The sequence below is a fragment of the Larimichthys crocea genome, chromosome VII (genome assembly GCF_000972845.2).
Source record: "Larimichthys crocea isolate SSNF chromosome VII, L_crocea_2.0, whole genome shotgun sequence".
Lineage (NCBI taxonomy): Eukaryota > Metazoa > Chordata > Actinopteri > Sciaenidae > Larimichthys > Larimichthys crocea.
Window position 1 is genome coordinate 22,007,446 of NC_040017.1, and position 16,188 is coordinate 22,023,633.

General features: G+C 41.5%; 1 protein-coding gene across 3 annotated transcripts; it reads right to left on the reverse strand.

Annotated features, from left to right (window-relative positions):
• Positions 1-529: 529 nt before the first annotated feature.
• Positions 530-15,665, reverse strand: zgc:153184 (capZ-interacting protein). Of its 3 annotated transcripts, XM_019259332.2 has the most exons (7): positions 15,457-15,664; positions 11,465-11,545; positions 4,748-4,834; positions 4,584-4,649; positions 4,117-4,185; positions 3,082-3,285; positions 530-2,591 (listed from the first exon to the last, which is right to left on the reverse strand). In XM_019259332.2, the coding sequence occupies exons 3-7, from the start codon at positions 4,766-4,768 to the stop codon at positions 2,184-2,186; spliced, it is 768 nt and encodes a 255-aa protein (XP_019114877.2). In that variant the 5' UTR covers positions 4,769-4,834; positions 11,465-11,545; positions 15,457-15,664; the 3' UTR covers positions 530-2,183. The 3 variants fall into 3 exon arrangements, with proteins under 3 accessions (XP_019114877.2, XP_019114876.2, XP_010741664.3); XM_019259331.2 differs by lacking the exon at positions 11,465-11,545 and having other exon boundaries at positions 4,748-4,831; positions 15,457-15,665; XM_010743362.3 differs by lacking the exon at positions 11,465-11,545 and having other exon boundaries at positions 15,457-15,663.
• Positions 15,666-16,188: the final 523 nt, after the last annotated feature.

Sequence of the window (16,188 nt, forward strand, 5' to 3'; positions counted from 1 at the left end):
TAACTAAACAAAGTTGATGCTGATCAAATGGTTTGTTCTCCTTTTTTTCCCAAATGAGAATCGATAAAGAATCGAATCGTTAAGCAGAATCAGTAATAGAATCGGAATCGTAAAAATCTTTTTCAATTCCCATCCCTAGTTGTTGTCGTTGGCACCGTATCATGCTATTTGTCATGGTTTTCTCCACAATCACTTCTCCCACACCTTTAAGGACTAGTGTGTAGGATTTAGCAATATAGTTGCCGTACTTTGCCGTCACCCTCTCGTTCTCAGCATGTTGAAACTACTGCCACACAGTCTGCCCTGGTGTTACTTCAGAAGCCCAGAACTGGCCTATCAAGTTTTTTCACGTGTTTCCTTCATGCTTGGAAGGAAGTTGTGAGGAAGTTGCATTCAATCCTGCTGGTCCTTTAAGTTGCCATTTTTGGGGTAAAGTAGCCTACCATGGTCCTTTAAGTTGCCATTTTTGGGGTAAAGTAGCCTACCAATTATAAAGGACACACATATTCTACATTTTTTTACAGTTTTAAATTTGATTTTCATACAAAATACAGGCAGGAACAGGAGCACTGTGTAATATGTTTAAAGACATCTGGCTTTTGATTTTAATGCTCTGCATGCACACAGATGTGTTCAGATATTAGACCTCTGCTCTGGTTGATAATGGGCAGACCTGCAGTGGAAAATGATGTGATTACGTATGTTGAATCACTGAGGTGTAATTTGTCCTACAGAAACAGGTGCAATAAAAGCTGTTCATCCATAGTTTTCAGGAGCGTTTCCGGAGTCATTGGAGATCCGTCCTGAAATGTTTGAATGAGTCTGGTGCCATGCTTTTATCAGACATGCTATATAAATAAACAGTTACAATTATTATTAATATTGTTGTTGATACAACAAATAGTTGTCAGCCTTGTTTTAATTTAACCTACTAGATTAAAACGTTGCAGACAGGGAGTGACGCCGCCATGGACACCAGAACCAGAGCCAGGAGAGCAGGCAACATAACTGGGCTCAGATGAGGCAGAGGTGAAGAGACTGAAGAGGACGACAGAGGAAGAAGAAGACAGAGTGACAGACCGAGACGAGGGTAAATCTGGGACTGACTCGTTGGCGAGACAGAAAGACAAATGCCGAGCTGGACTTCTTGTTGTTGTTGCAATAGAGAGTAATATCAGCTGGCTGTTACGTCTTTTGTTGTTCTCGATGTTTGGTGTCAGCATGGCTGTCGACTGTCACAATCATAACAGATATGCGTGTACAGTTATCCACATGTTCAACAGTGATACTCCAGTCTGTAACTAGGGGGCGCCAAATAGACAAAAAATACTAATTCTCTCTCCCTCCTGGTATTTCAGTGAGGCTGATGATTTAAATCACCTCAGTGTTTCGTCTGTGTGTAGAAGCCTTTCAATCTGCATATTTACACTGCTATCCTGTATCACCAGTCACACCTTTGTTACTACAAATTCATGCTTTTTTTGGCCTCATCTGACTCAAGACTGTTCACTAAATCAAGCGAAAGAAAAACAAGATATACATACTGACTCATATTGATTGTTTCAAATATTTGACCAAACACAAGTAATGTCGACTTCTTTTTTTTTTAACTTATATAAGAAGGAGGCTTTTTATTTTGAGGATCCCAGTCACTTCACAGTAGCTCTGTGATTTAGATATTTTATATTATACAAAATAAAAGACAAGCGAGACAAGTACACCAACATCGCACATCAGAAGAAAACTAAATAAGCAAAATATATAATTTCAACCTAAAGTGATTTGATATGTCAGCACATGTTATATATCTACTAATATATATGTGACTCTAATAATATTTCTAGCCTTTGGTCGACCCAGCATTCAGTATTTTCTGTACATGACAGAGACGTCTGACATGGAAGTGCACTCTTAGCAATGTCTTTGACTCGTGTCACATCTCAGCAAAGATGCAGATCATAAAAACAAGAGTCTGATCACACAGACTCGGTATAACTGTGAAGCTTATGTCCATGTGCAGAGAACAGCTGTTCTCACAACCCTCCAGTGTTTATAGACCTGTTCTCTAGAGGGCAATAGAGGGACTTAAAACAGAGCAGGTACCCAAGACATTTAAAAACAGTTGAGGAGTTTTCTGATTTAAAAGCGCTGAATAACTTATTCATATATTTGTTTTTCACAGCTCACACTCTGTCATTTTCTCCTTCCTCCATTGCCGCCTCCGCCTGCCCCTCTCCTGCCGTAATATCGCCCTCTATCGGCTTGGCAGGGGAAGGCTCTGAAGGCTTCTCCTCCAAAGTCTCTGCTTCCTGATCCTCCTCCGGATCTCTCCTCTTGTCGTCTGCTGCTACCTCATCCTCTGTTTTTTCACAGTCCTTGTCCTTTTCTTCGGCTTCTTTCAGACTGGCAGGCAGTCCGTTTCCAGCCTCTTCAGCTGGGCTGTTGAAAGCCTGGTCCTTGTCCCCATTTTCGTTTGGGCTGTACAGTTCACATGGGGACATAGCGCTCCCAAAGGCCCCTGACTCCTCTCCAGCTGACCTCCTGTGCTGTCTTGTGGGTGGGCGCCTCTTGAATGATAGCCGTGCACGAGTCTGTGTGGGAAAAAAGGCAAGAAAATTCAAGGCGACTTGGACGTACAAGGCTGCTAAGAATCTATATTCAACATCAGTGAATCATCAAATGAGGTTCGGTAACAGTTTGATTAGCATATGCATGAGAGCACTGGACAAAATAGTACCAAGAGAGACTCTAACTAGGCTAATGGGATTACATCTTCAATCCCCCTTGCAACAGCACTCATGCACTACAGGGGCATCCAGCTTATTCAAGGCCTGCTTAAAGAGAAGATGCAGGACACCCACTGAGAAACACGTCAACATGGAGGGAGGGGGGGGGCCATGTGTCCGGCTGTTGCGTCACAGTTCACTGAGAAATATTTGTTTCCAATGTTACAGCAGCTTATGTTTGTCTGAACTCATCCAAAAGACCAGAAAGGGTGATATAAGGTGCATTTTGTCAACATGAGAACACCACAAAACTAGTCCAACTGCCTTTAATGTACAACTTTGCATGTACGTTTACCTTGTTGATGCTCGGCAACGTGGTGCCTTCAGGAGGGTCGCTGAAGCTGACAGGATCCTCGTCTTCGCTGGACAGATGTGAGGGCCGCAGGTTGGGGCTCGTCGGGCTGCAGGGTGTGGTGGGGGACAAAGGCGCAGATGGGATCTTGGCCTCGGGACTCTTGGGTGAAGGCAGCAGAGCAGTGGGTGACAGAGCAAGATTGGCCTGCAGGGGGGAAGGACGTTTCCAGAAACTGTAATCTTCTTTAGTAGATTGTGTTCTAATAAAACTTATTCAAACAATGAGCTAGATTTATTTTAACAGCACTTTTAAAACTGTACTATGAACCTAAAGTGAGAGTAAAAAACGGAGATTGTCTCAGGCTAAATTGAATATCATACGAGAAATATAATAAATAAGTGACGAATTAAACAATTAAAAACTGTCTAGTCTCAAACTATTGGTCCTTATTTCTATTCCTTGTATTCTGTAACCGTATGAACAATGTCATAGAAAGAATACAAACATACGTGAGACATTCCTGCTTTGAAAACTCACCTCTACGTCCTGACATTACCTTTTAAGTCTCAAAAAACAACAGCTACATCCACTCTGAGATCTAATCGAGTTAGTCCCACTGTTTCAACTTTAAGAACTGTGTCCTACCTGCACGGGGGAGAAGAGGAAGAGGGAGAAGCGGCAGCCCTTTTGTCCCATGGCTGCCCACCTTGTGAACTGCTAACTAAAAGGCTCGATGGTGGTGAGTGGGAGCCTCAGCGGAGGCTGGGTGACCGTGATCCCATTACCTCATTAATCTGAGCCGATTGCGGCATCAGGGACAAGCTCTTCCTCTTTTTCTCAGCATGCGAGCAGCTCAGGCACCGATGCCAACTGAACAGTGGGTGGCAGTCATGCTTTAAATATCTCAATTGTCCTTCCTACACAACCTTCTGCCTGTATACTGCATCCTACAGTAACATGTTATTGGTGAGGCTCGTACTTGTTTCCTCGCCCTTTTTCCTTACAAAACATTTAAATGTTGCGAGGTGTTTATACCTGAAGTTTCTCGATGATGGGGGAGCTCTTCACCTTTACTTTAAAGGGTTTGGCGGAGACAGTAGTTTTCTGCAGGAAAACACAGAGTTAATGAAAAAACATGATCCCAACGCTTCCTTTAAATTATGGAAACCTTGACATACAAGCATATGTCCCAGTAAATATAAAGACTTGAATAGTATTAAATAAATAAAATAACTTGTAACTAAAATAACTTGTCCTACATGCTTGTGATGTTTACGTAGTTGTTGTACTTTGTGCAAAAGTAGGTCTATATGGTTTGTTTGGTAGGTAATAAAAAAAACAGAAACACGAACACAACTTTGCTAAAAGTTTTAGGCAGAAGAAAAAACAGATAAGTTGTCTGGCAACAGTACACTGTTTACTGTGTTGTCATTACAAACACAGTAAACAAGAAGAAGACAGATTTATAGCACGTCGGTTAGTAAATAAATATAATTACTTACATCTGATTCTTCATTATCATCTTTTTGATTTTGCAACTTGAGGGAACATGGCGGTCTTCTGCGAAACTACGAAGAAAAAAGAAGCAGCAATTATAAATACAATAACAAGCCACTTGATTTAGTATATTTCTGTATGGCTGCTATATAAGATATAAATGAAGTACCTCGTCATTTGAGGTGGGCATTGGTAGAATATGACCTCTGAATCTTCCAGCCAGCTCAGCCACAGACGGCTTGGATGGAGAATCCTTCTGGAAAAGAAGAAAGTCAAACAATCAAACGACGAATAATCTAACAGTCTGGATGTATTGTTTGTCACATTTTAAATCCAATCCATAGCACCTCCACATTTGCATTTCTATACGTGTGTGTGGTTGTATTTTGGGCCTTCTCCGTCATCAATAAAGTTAAACCTCTTGTTCTTCTTTTAAGCTGAATTCTCACACAAAAATAGAAATTAAAGCTCCACAAGTCTCACACCAACAGCATAGATGAATCTTAAGATATATATACGCCTGGCCTGCCTTTGCCCTGTTAGATGAAAATAGCTGACTTGCTGAACGAAGCAAACTAAAAGAAGAATACATTCTCATTAAGCTTTGCGTCTGCAGAAAAGCCATTTCGCAGATGCGGCGGTCGGAGAAGAAGAACATGTTTCACTTCCCTGCAGACGGGTTGAGAAACGCAGCAGGCGGTGTGAATATGCAAACTCAAAACGACTCCATCAGTGTGTTGGGTTCAAGGCTGTTTTTTTTTTTGGAGGAGTTTATCTCTTCTGCTCGAGAGCGTATTTTTGTGGGTTGGGATACAGGAAGTGAGCCTCTCTCTCTCTGTCCGTCCCTCCACAGCTGTTCAACATCACGCCGCAGCCTGTGACAGGAGGGACCTGTCCCTGCAGCCTCACACTGTTATCACGTCTCGCCCTCTTTGCTTTTCAGTCTCTCCCACTATTCCCGAGCTGATTGCTAAACTTCCCTCCTCCGCGCTTGCTCTTTGATGACCATTAACTCACTCCACGTATCTGTGGCCTAAAGCGATAAGTTTGGCTGATGGCTGCAGGCTGGAATGCGCCTTGAAAACAAGCCACCAGTTTTAGATTCTCAAGCATCATGTCGCTATTTAACCATTTGCATTGTACAGTCACTCCTCCCTTTCTGTTTTCGGCATTCATACTACATCTCATTTACTTTTATTTACCACTAAAAAGCGTATGCCTCTCTTTACAGAGTGCCAATTCTGTCATATTTCCTGGGTGTGCACTCTCTGTTCCCGCCCTCTCTGCACAGTTTGGGGAGTATCCGATGGAAACACGGATTCCCAAGCTTCACAGATATTCACATTCCACATTTTAATCACATGCTTTATTTTCCTTTTTCCCCCCCTTCGTTCTCACCATGACCTCACCACCTTGCTCCCTCCACCCAAATGTATTACAGCATCAGCTCGCCCCTGCACCGCCTCTGTTGACGCCGCCTCTCTGTCCTAATCCACATCCCAACCCTTTTCCTGAGTTCTCCTTTTCTCATCCGTGATAAATAGTAATCATCAGGGACCACCCACCCTCCACACCATTATTTTGTAACCTCTGATTGTTTAACTCTTTCCTGTCCTTCAAAAAAACAAATGACTCCTTTCGCAGCGCAAACTCTAGACACAACAGCGCAGGCAAAGGAAGCGGGGCTTTGTTTGTTTAAATCTCTGCTCGCATGTTTTGGGTGAAGAAAATCAAGAATTTCTATTGTCTGACTTTATTTAAATGACACAGGAGGAATGTCTACCAGCCTACTAAAACACACAATCACGTCTTTGTTCTTTCCACTGAGTTACTCCTATTCCTGATACATGTTTTTTTTTTTGTTTTTTTTTAAGTAAAAACATCAACTTTCTACATACATGTTGACACTAGTCACATCATATTTACTCTTAGTGTTGGAAAAGGATTCTGGTCATTGTATTTTCCATATTTTCATTATTTGTTTTAAATGATCAGTCTTTATTCTTCATGTATCTTTTCACAGCAAGCCTTCATCGTTAATCAAATACCTCCCTGACTTAAAATACAGTTACCTTGCATGCAGCATATAACACGACAGACGCTGTATTATTCATGTTTTAAGTAAATCTGTTGTATGAATGTACCAAAAAAAACACTGTTACTTAAATAATACATATTTTCCTGTAAGATTTTTACTGAGACAAATTATGAAGAGTTCATGATTAGTATACTACAGAATATAATTTGCTTGTTTGTCTTTTAATTGAAAATGTCAGTGCAAAGTTATTTTCGTCTCTGTGACACTCAAGGCATTCAGTCGGTTATCAGTATGGTTAACTCAGCTGGGACCCCAAGCTCTGTGGAAGAGTGGGAAACTTTGGTTCACTGCAGGAGAGAGCAGGGCAAACTCTATTTCTGGGGCTCTCAGGCCTGGGAAAAAGCCCCAGAGCTGTGTAGGCAGTCTGGATTACAGCTCTGCTCTGTAACCCCTCAGCTCCTAAGAGAGAGTGTCCCTGGATATGCTAGACCACATCTGAAACATACTGTGATCTAGCTTACAGAGCAATTGAACATGTCTAAACAAGGAAACGGAAAAAATAGCTACTTAAAGCGCTGCCTTAGCCATGTGATTAAGGTTTTTCCAAAAACGGGCCTGGGTCTACGCTAAAAAGAAACAAATCTATTTCTGGACTCCCCCGGAAACTCTTGCTTTACTGTCACACATGCTGTATGTGTATAGATGTAACGGCATGTTTTCAAAAGATATTTCTTATTTCTATTTTCAATTATTTAGCATGAAAAGTCAATTTATGCTTGTAGGAAAACTGGCCTGCAGGGGAACAGTAGTAGTTGGAGGATAATTAAGATTTTGCTTGTTCGAATCCCCCAAAGCTAGTTGGGAAAATATTATTTTGTTTAATACACAGATTATACTTCATTTGAAGTGCAGGACGGGGACACTAATGCCTACATAACAAATCTATTCTTAGGTTGTTTTTCTCTCCCAAAAACTCACAGAGCCTCTGTAGGGAAGGTCCAATGGACAGGCTGCAACCTTCTTAATGGGGTTACCACAAGTATACCACGTGATACATGATGTCAGCTCGTAGGTAAACCAGGTATCTGAACATGGAAAATGACAGCTGGTCATATGCGAAGGTTACAGCAGCATATAGATTTATTATATTTTATTTAATCTTTATTTAACAAAGAAATCCCTTGAGATTAAATCTTTTTTTCCGATCGTGATCTCGCAAAGGCACTACACCATCAACAGGTCAAATATAATCTATAGATGAAGGACGCACCCTTGAATCACTCTCTCCTTCCTAGCATGAGGTGTAAACCACAGAGGCTGTAAAACATTTATAAAATATGAGAGGTTCTTGGTTTGTTCTGGGTTAATGTAGAAACATGGCGCTTCCACATGGCGGCATGGCGTGGAAAAGTACACACAGACTAACTCGAAGGTAAATACATGGCAACTCACCTGTTTATATTATATTAAGACTTAAAAGTTATACATAATTAAGAGTGTGGCTGCTTTGATTGACAGGTAGGTGACTAGTTTGAGCACTCAGGCTTCATTCATCCCACTTTAGCTCTTTGCTGATTTTTAGATTCGTTGGGAGGCAGGTGGCAGAGGCCACCACACTGAGCTTCAAAACAGCTCTTCAGAAACCTTTGTGTGACAGGTTACGATGGATATGATCCATATTTTATATTATCTACGGTGCCACTAGAACAATGCTCCTATAATCACGTTAGAAGTTTGGAGTCTTATGATCTTATCGCCCAGCTCTACTGTTTAAAAATGCAGCTCGTAACCAATGTTACTTAAAAAAAAAAACTGATGACCTCTACTGTAGCTGACACAGTGCACATGGTTACACCTGAAAACCCTCTCCAGCAGACTGTGGTTTTTCAGCGTGAATGCGAAGCACTGTGTGGCAGGAAAAGTGTGTTCATCCTTGGTGAGCCGTGTTTGGATAAGTAAAGGTTAATCCCAACCGGCGTGTTAATTTCCAGGCTGCGGATGGAGACACGAGGTTTACTGTATGACCGGCAGATGTGGAAAGAGAACACAGACAGACAGATCACACAAAGCACGCTATTGTCTGTTCCTGTGATTCTTATTTACAGAAGCCGGGGAGAAGAAGCACATGATATTAGTCTAAGTAAATCCTGACATACTGTATACTGCTTTGATAAAACAGCGGCGCTCAGGCCATGTAATTTACCATGGAGCTGATAAAGATGGCTCAGGATCTTTAACCCCTCTCTGGGAATGACTCTGCTTTCACTCTCAATCCTCATAAGCTCTCGCTGGTGAGCCTCACACAGCGTAAATCTCTGAAAGTGAAGATAAATAAAGCGCACCGAAGCGCACAGCTGTTCTGCAAGATCTTGTTCAATAAGCACACCGAGCGTAATGGCTTCAGTTTTGAGTCTGCAGACTTTGTTTTCACAAGTCAGCATGTTCTGCCACGGGGAAAACCACCACAGTGAGCGGCTCCCTTCTGCCTACACTTGTTAAGTGGTAAGAGAGTGCAGACAGGCACCTTCTCGCTCCATGCCTTTCCAGGAAAACATGATGTGTTTTTGGACTGAACCTCATCCGAATATCTCACTTTTCCACTGCCCTCACTGGCAGTAGTACACTAGAAAGGAGGAATGAGGTAAAGGGACAAACTCATCTAAGAGCCATTGCTTCCCCCTGTCTCAAGGGAAATGGGAGGTGCTGCAGACACAGACCAGTACTGTAGGGTGTGGAATAAATAAATAAAACAATAAGCATCCAGAGAAGAGGAAAATGAATCAAGATGACCTGAGAACAAAAAGCTGCAGATAAAGATTTATTCCCAAGAAAAAAAACGCATGCCTGAAATACGTCTTTTACTTAAATGTGATAAATGCAACGACCAATGAGTCGAGACTTCATGAGGGGTTTATGGTATGCTTTTTAACTGCAATTGACGGGCAAATTATGAAAGGTATGAGACCAAATCAAAGAGCCAGGCCTGTTCGAGGAATGCGCCGTGATATTTCAATATGATAACTGCAGTGGCCCGCTTAAGATAATCTGAACTGCAAAGAAAAGGCCGGTTAATGGAGAGCAATAAATTATATCTATAAATAAAAATGTAAACATCTCACTGCAGGCACTGATTCCTCCAAATATTTGAGCTCGAGCAAGAAAACTTTGATACGAGCATCTGTTGGGGATTCACCGTGGTGTTCTGGTATTCCCACTCTGATCCAGCTGTCATGATGACACAAAACATCTGGACAGCGGATCAGATAGCTGACATGGGACATGGGATGACTTCATTCAGTGAAGCTCTGCACATTCCCCACAACTGCATCGTTGTGAAGTGCCTGCAGAGATCCAGAGGGCCACAGGGTTTGGCATCCACTTCTCCACCAGCAGACTTGCATACTTTAGGTTTTTTTCTGCTAAACTATGGGAATGGGAGTGACATATGTGGAAGGTCATGGACTTCACACTGAGGGGTGATGGAGTGCATGTGAGTAGATTCAGTGGTGGTAATTTATTTAACAGGCATAATAAAAGTATATGTAGTCACAGATTTACTCTTGTTCTGCAACCTTTTGCAAGACAACAACGTTCTCTTCAGTCTTTTTGCCTCTGTCATTATTTTATAGATGCTTCTGCGCACAGTTACATTGCCATGTTGTCCAGCTCCAGTTCTGGCATGACACTGGCTCCCCTCCCCTGGTCAGCATTTGCAATCAGCATTGGCCTAATAACTTCCCTTCTTCCTGGTGCTCTGAGCCCACAGCCTGGCTAACAAACTGAGCTAACAGCAGCTATAATTCGCAGCAGTTTACTTTACGGTCCCTCAATAAACTCTGTTAAGGGGGGACATGAGAAAACATGCACACACACGTCAGTGGAGCATCAACATGACTCAAAATCTCTTATTTAATATATTTATAGCAATAAAACAATCTTAAAGTCTTCTTACTTTTGATACATACATATTTAGCTGATAAAATGTCTGTCCTTTTACTTTTACTCTACTAACATTGTAGACTTGTCTCTATTCTGATACTCTGTTGTCTTGGTTTCCAGCACTTTATATTAATTACATTTTTTCTCATCCATCCATCATCCACCTGGCTGTTCCAAAAGATTAATGTGTCTTACACGCTCAAACCTGCACCTGCCATTCAAGCTACAGAAACCTGAAAACCTCAATACGTCTCCCAGTTTTTACCTTGCATTGCCAATGTAATAGTGCATGCATTCAACGATGAAGCATTAGGGAATCTAGATTAAGCTGCGACAGTTGCCCTCAGTGAAAACACAAAACTTGACGTTGAAAAAAATGGCACTTCACGTATTAAAGTACAAGCAGCTTGCAGCACTTATTGTGTTTGCACTCCTTTCTGCCAAAAAAGGAAATAAGGAGCATGGCGCGACGCCAGATTCAGAAGAGGGTGGTTGAGGGGGTGCAATGCGGTATGGGTTAACTTTTCTGACTTGGACATAAGTTATGAAGCCATGATGATATTGTTTTTTTGAGTTTCCACTTCCTCTGTTTGTTCTCAAAACCTGTCTGCACGTATCTCATGTTTTACACCGACTAAATTCAACATGTTTGACAGTCTGCAGATGCCTCAGAGAACTTAAACCCTGACTCCGGCTGCCTGTCTGGCCTGTTCAAACTAGCCAGCTTTAATGGCAAAAACACTGCACTGCCTCAAGTTGGTTCTGACATATCTCAGAGTTAAAAAACCTGAAGTGGATCAGCTGGAACAGAGGTTGGACAGATGAAAATTCCCCTTAATCTATACACATCCATTCATGTCATAATGTAAAGTCAACAATGTGTGTTTTTCTTTCACAGATTACACTCACTCTCTTCTCTGTAGTTCCCACCCTGGTTATCTCTCTGCCCCATGCACTGCTCCAGACACAACCTCATCCTTGATAGCAGAACTCGGAGAAAAAAAAACAACACCTCATGTAAAGTTCGAGAGCTTGTGATGGCAGCAAATAGTTACGAGAGAACAACAACAACCAGTTTAGAAATGAACAGCAGCTAAAGCAGCTATGGAATTATGAGGCTTTATGAAGCATTTCATTGGTCGTAAAAGGTGCAGGTATTCTCCAACGAGCCAAGCTTCCACACAATTACTTTAAAAGAGAAGTAATCGTGGAGATGTAAACAAAGGCAACAAACGAGAGTGAAAGATTCCCACGTGAAAACACAAATCTGATGTTATTTTAATTTAACTTCAGGCGATCGCACATCGTCTGCACACAGTTTAAATGATTCAGTTGGCAAGTGTGTGCACGCTGAAATCTCTACTGACAGTGAGCTGCTTGTTTTTTGAAGTAAATATATCTTCTGTTTGTAAAAAAAAACAGCTGAATCTGATACTGTCGATGCCTTCAGGGCACACGGTGCTGCAGAACCAGATTAAAGTTACCAGTTTGAGTTTTAATTAAGACAAATAAACAGTTTGGGTGTCTTCTTCAGGCCTGACAAGCATGTCAAACACATTTCCTACATTATGAAACATCTGCAAAGGAACATTTTTGTTGTTTAAGGTCTTCTTAAATGATCTTTTATTAGTGTGCTGCATATTTTAAGACACAATACTGCTGCTAATTGTCAATAGGCAACAAAAATGACTCTTTCTTAGCGTGCATTTGCTCCCTCATCTGGCTGCTGATAGAACATGATGTATAACTATAATGGACTGGCTAAACATCAACAACAAAAGTTCATTTTTCCCAAAACCAGCTATAGTTTTCACACTGTTACTGTTGTTACCACAGAAACTTGAGAAACACTCAAGACAAACTGCAATGAAAATGAAGATTCTGCAAAAAAAAAACAAAAAAAACTTTCCACTTCCTGTTGTTTGCTTCTGTTTTTCCAACTGATTTTGCAATTACAGCATGTTTGTCACTGTAAAAATGCTGGTTTCAAAGGGCAGCAGCGATAAAATATGTGGACGGCCTGCATCTCCATCAGAGAGAGAGAGAGAGATGAAAAATAACCACAGAACAGGAAGCTTACTTTTTAAAGTCACATGAGATGCTGGTACTTTGTCCTGTCATCATCTGGCTCATCTTATCGTGACTCAGAAGCCCTTTAGTCACAGAATATCAACGTATAATCAGAAAACATTCATATGTTTTAAATGCTTTCAGCTGTCCGGTATGATCCGAATCACGACAACATGCACCGTGTCCTGTAGAACTCGGATAAAGTTTGGTTGGCTTTCCTTGATGCTGATGCTTTTACATTCCGCCGAGCTTCACAGTCAGTCAGGTGTCTGTATGTTCAGCACAGAGCGAAGCATTCATCCTGCACTAAAAACACATACAGCTTAACATACAGCCTCAGCAAACACCCCAGACTGCATCTGTCACTGATAACGTCCGGCTCTGAACATCACACTATGGATGCTTTCAGCCTGCGTCATAAACACACAGGAGTAGTACGAGTGGGAGGGGAAGGAGTATTGGTTCGTAATAATGATAATAAAGATGCTAATCACTGAAGTGTGAAAATATTTAAATGACATACTGCTGTAAAGCAAGAAGGGGGGAAAACTCATTAGCAAACGTCTGGCTGGTACAGACGAGTTCTTGTGTTATTGGTCTCTTAACTTTACTATGGATTACATAATAAATGTGCACACCATATGGTTGGCAAGGCAATCCCAAATACTCACTCCTCGAGCTGCGCTGTTGTTTTTCCATCAAAGGAAAAGCACCACCCCCACCCAACACACACACACACACAGTACAAATCCTCAGGTGCACACACACACACACACGTGTACCAAACCTTTAGTTTGTGCACTTAAATGGTTTGTCATTCCAACGTAGGAAACACTAAACTTAAGAATTTCCATGCGTTAATCTCCCCCCGAGGCTTGTTTGAGTCAGTAAATCAATGTTTGCGAACACGAACAGCTCTTTCCTGAAGCTAGAAAACACGCTGCAGAATTTAAACTAATACGCGATGTCACCGAAGAGCTTTAAAATGACAGTGAGTGTGAGAGGCCAAAAACTCAAGGCTGCTGCAGGAGACGAACACGTCACCATTCCCAACAGCTAACAGCTGGGAGACCTGATCCATTTTGCCCAAATTCAATTCAGGTGTTGAAGAATTGTTGTTTGCTGGGAGGAATTCTCAGTAAACGAGAAGTAGCAAAACATTAATCATATTGCTTACAGCGGCCACACATCTTGCACAACCGGCTAACAAATTTCACTTGTTTGTGGTGATGTGGCAAGATGCGTTAGTTTGGGTGTTAGACCAAAGCGAATAGCAGGAAACTATAGACTTGATCTGACCTGATGCTGACTGGACTTGGTGGGCTGTTCAAAAGGTTTTACTTGAAGGTGAAACATCACTGCATCCAAAACATCAATAGAAATTTGTTTCTGAATGAGATATGAGGTTAGGAATCCACAACCCAACCAGCTGTTCACCAAGATCAGACATTTCTGACACAGCACGTCAGGATTTTAGTTTGAATGAACCTCTAAAACAGTTGCTTGACTCACATCTTGTAGTGAAAACTGAGCTTTGGGTTTTTTTGTTTTATGAGGCTTCATCCAGAAAAAGCTGGACTCTCAAATAAAAGCTGAACCTGCTTTCACCATCTCAGTGTTCAGAGTCTACGTGCAGGTTCAAGATTTTCTTTCCCCTCAAAAACAGCCTTATCTCACAGAACTGTATTCCGTATCGGAAAAAAAAAATATTGTTTACTTAACAAAGTCCCCTCTATCTCATTTTACCATTCTTTCATCTTTTTACAGATCTGGGGGCAGTCCAAATTCTTTTCTCTCAAATTTTGGCAACAGTGAACGAAGAATAAGGTTTTAAATCTGAGCTTAACTTGCCTAAAGCATATCCAAGTCCTAAGGTTGAGTGGTGCAAGTATATATATAGAGAGAGAGTCGTCCTGTGGTAGATTACTAATGTGCTCCCTCACATGCTGTGGGGGGAAAAAAATGGGTGTTTCTCCTCCTATTCGACCCACATGACATTAAATACTCGAGAATGATGTTAAAAGTCTGAGGGAACAGCTTGTTTTGCAGGGAGGAGGCCACAAACCTGCGAGCGAAGCCTGCAGGAAAAACAAAATGTGTGGAAGCACTTGGACAGGCCTCCTATGGGATAAAGAAGCATGTTTGTCTCTGTTTTAGCCTCGGTGTACGCGGGTAAAGGACAGTTGCCCTTTGAGAAGAGAAAGCATGGCTTGTCAGCTGAGGGGGAAATCAGAAACGCAGACTTACAGCGAAAAGACTAATTGTATTTACTTCTCAGTTTCATCACGGCGCACAAACTAAGGGCCACGACAGATGTTCTGTCAGCTCTGTTTCCTTCCTCTCGCGTTGTGGTTACTTGTTATGAAGCCGTTGCCACAAATCTACTTTTAAACCTGCCTGAAGCTCAAACATAACTGAGCCAAAGAGTGTTTGGTGTGTGTGAAGCCCAATATAATCACACATGATTTGTCATGAGTAAAAATATTGGTTTTATATTAGTATTAATTTAAATGATATCACATATATCAAAGTGAAGAGGTAAACACTGCACATGGATAAAGTATTTCAAAAGATGTACAGACACCAGTGCAGTCTTATTATTTGTAAAATGTTTGCACAGAGTTCCTCCCAGTCCCTCCAGAAATATCACAGCAATGACACAGAGCATTAAAAAATACCATAAACTCTCTCACTGAGCTCCTGTGATGTAATGTTTTAATTTCTACCACACATGCCTGCACAGAAACCACATTAAATGTTAAAAACATCTGCTCCAGTGGCCTAAAAGTACATGCTACAAACAGATCTCCTCGCTCAGTCATAGTTGTTACCTCCATCCTGGGTAATGTGCCACAGATCGTCTCCTCCTGCTGCTTTTTCTTTTTTCTTTTCTTCTGTTTTTCAGCCTCTTGGAGCAGATCTGTCTGCTTGTTGTGAGGAGACTGGGGAGCGCAGCGCGGACAGAGCAGCTATGTGTGTTTATATCTGGAGCCAAATCAGCCTCATGGACGAGGAGGAGGAGGAGCGCACAACTTTTTACGCGCATTTGGCTCCGTCAGCGCTGTCAAGTCAGTCAGGATGGAAATAAAAAAACTCTACTTCTGCTTAAGACTTTCAAAATAAAACAGGCTCCAAAAGTAAATAAATAAAGATGCAGCAGGAAGAGCAGAGAAAGTGACCAAACATTTCAGTCTTTGAGCAAACTGTGGGTTGGTAGATCTGGCACACTGGAATTTAACAACATACTGTAGGTGCGAAGTATGAATCAGCTACGTGTGGTGTAAATGATCAGTTGTTAGCTGTTAGATAGACATAGTGACAGCACATACACTTAAAAAATTAATATTTATGCCTTTTCTAGTGGCCATATGGAGCTTTAATGCTCATTGCACAGCAGAAAACGTGAAAAACGAGGAGACAAACTTGTTATTTTCACAATCTTTTCAGTCGTGGTGGAGAAATGCAGAACTGGAATGAGAATAGTACCAAAATCAAATGATTTAGGAAACTTTACCAGTATTACTACTTATTTCTAGGGAGCCAAAACCTTTCAACATGTTTTA

Bases quoted from the DNA above. Each gene is read 5' to 3' on its own strand.
- zgc:153184 (XM_010743362.3), bottom strand. The intron at 4,650-4,747 runs GTACTTCATTTA...TTTTCTTCGTAG, and splicing joins TGCCCACCTCAAATGACGAG to TTTCGCAGAAGACCGCCATG. The intron at 4,186-4,583 runs GTAAGTAATTAT...GTTTTCCTGCAG, and splicing joins ATGATAATGAAGAATCAGAT to AAAACTACTGTCTCCGCCAA.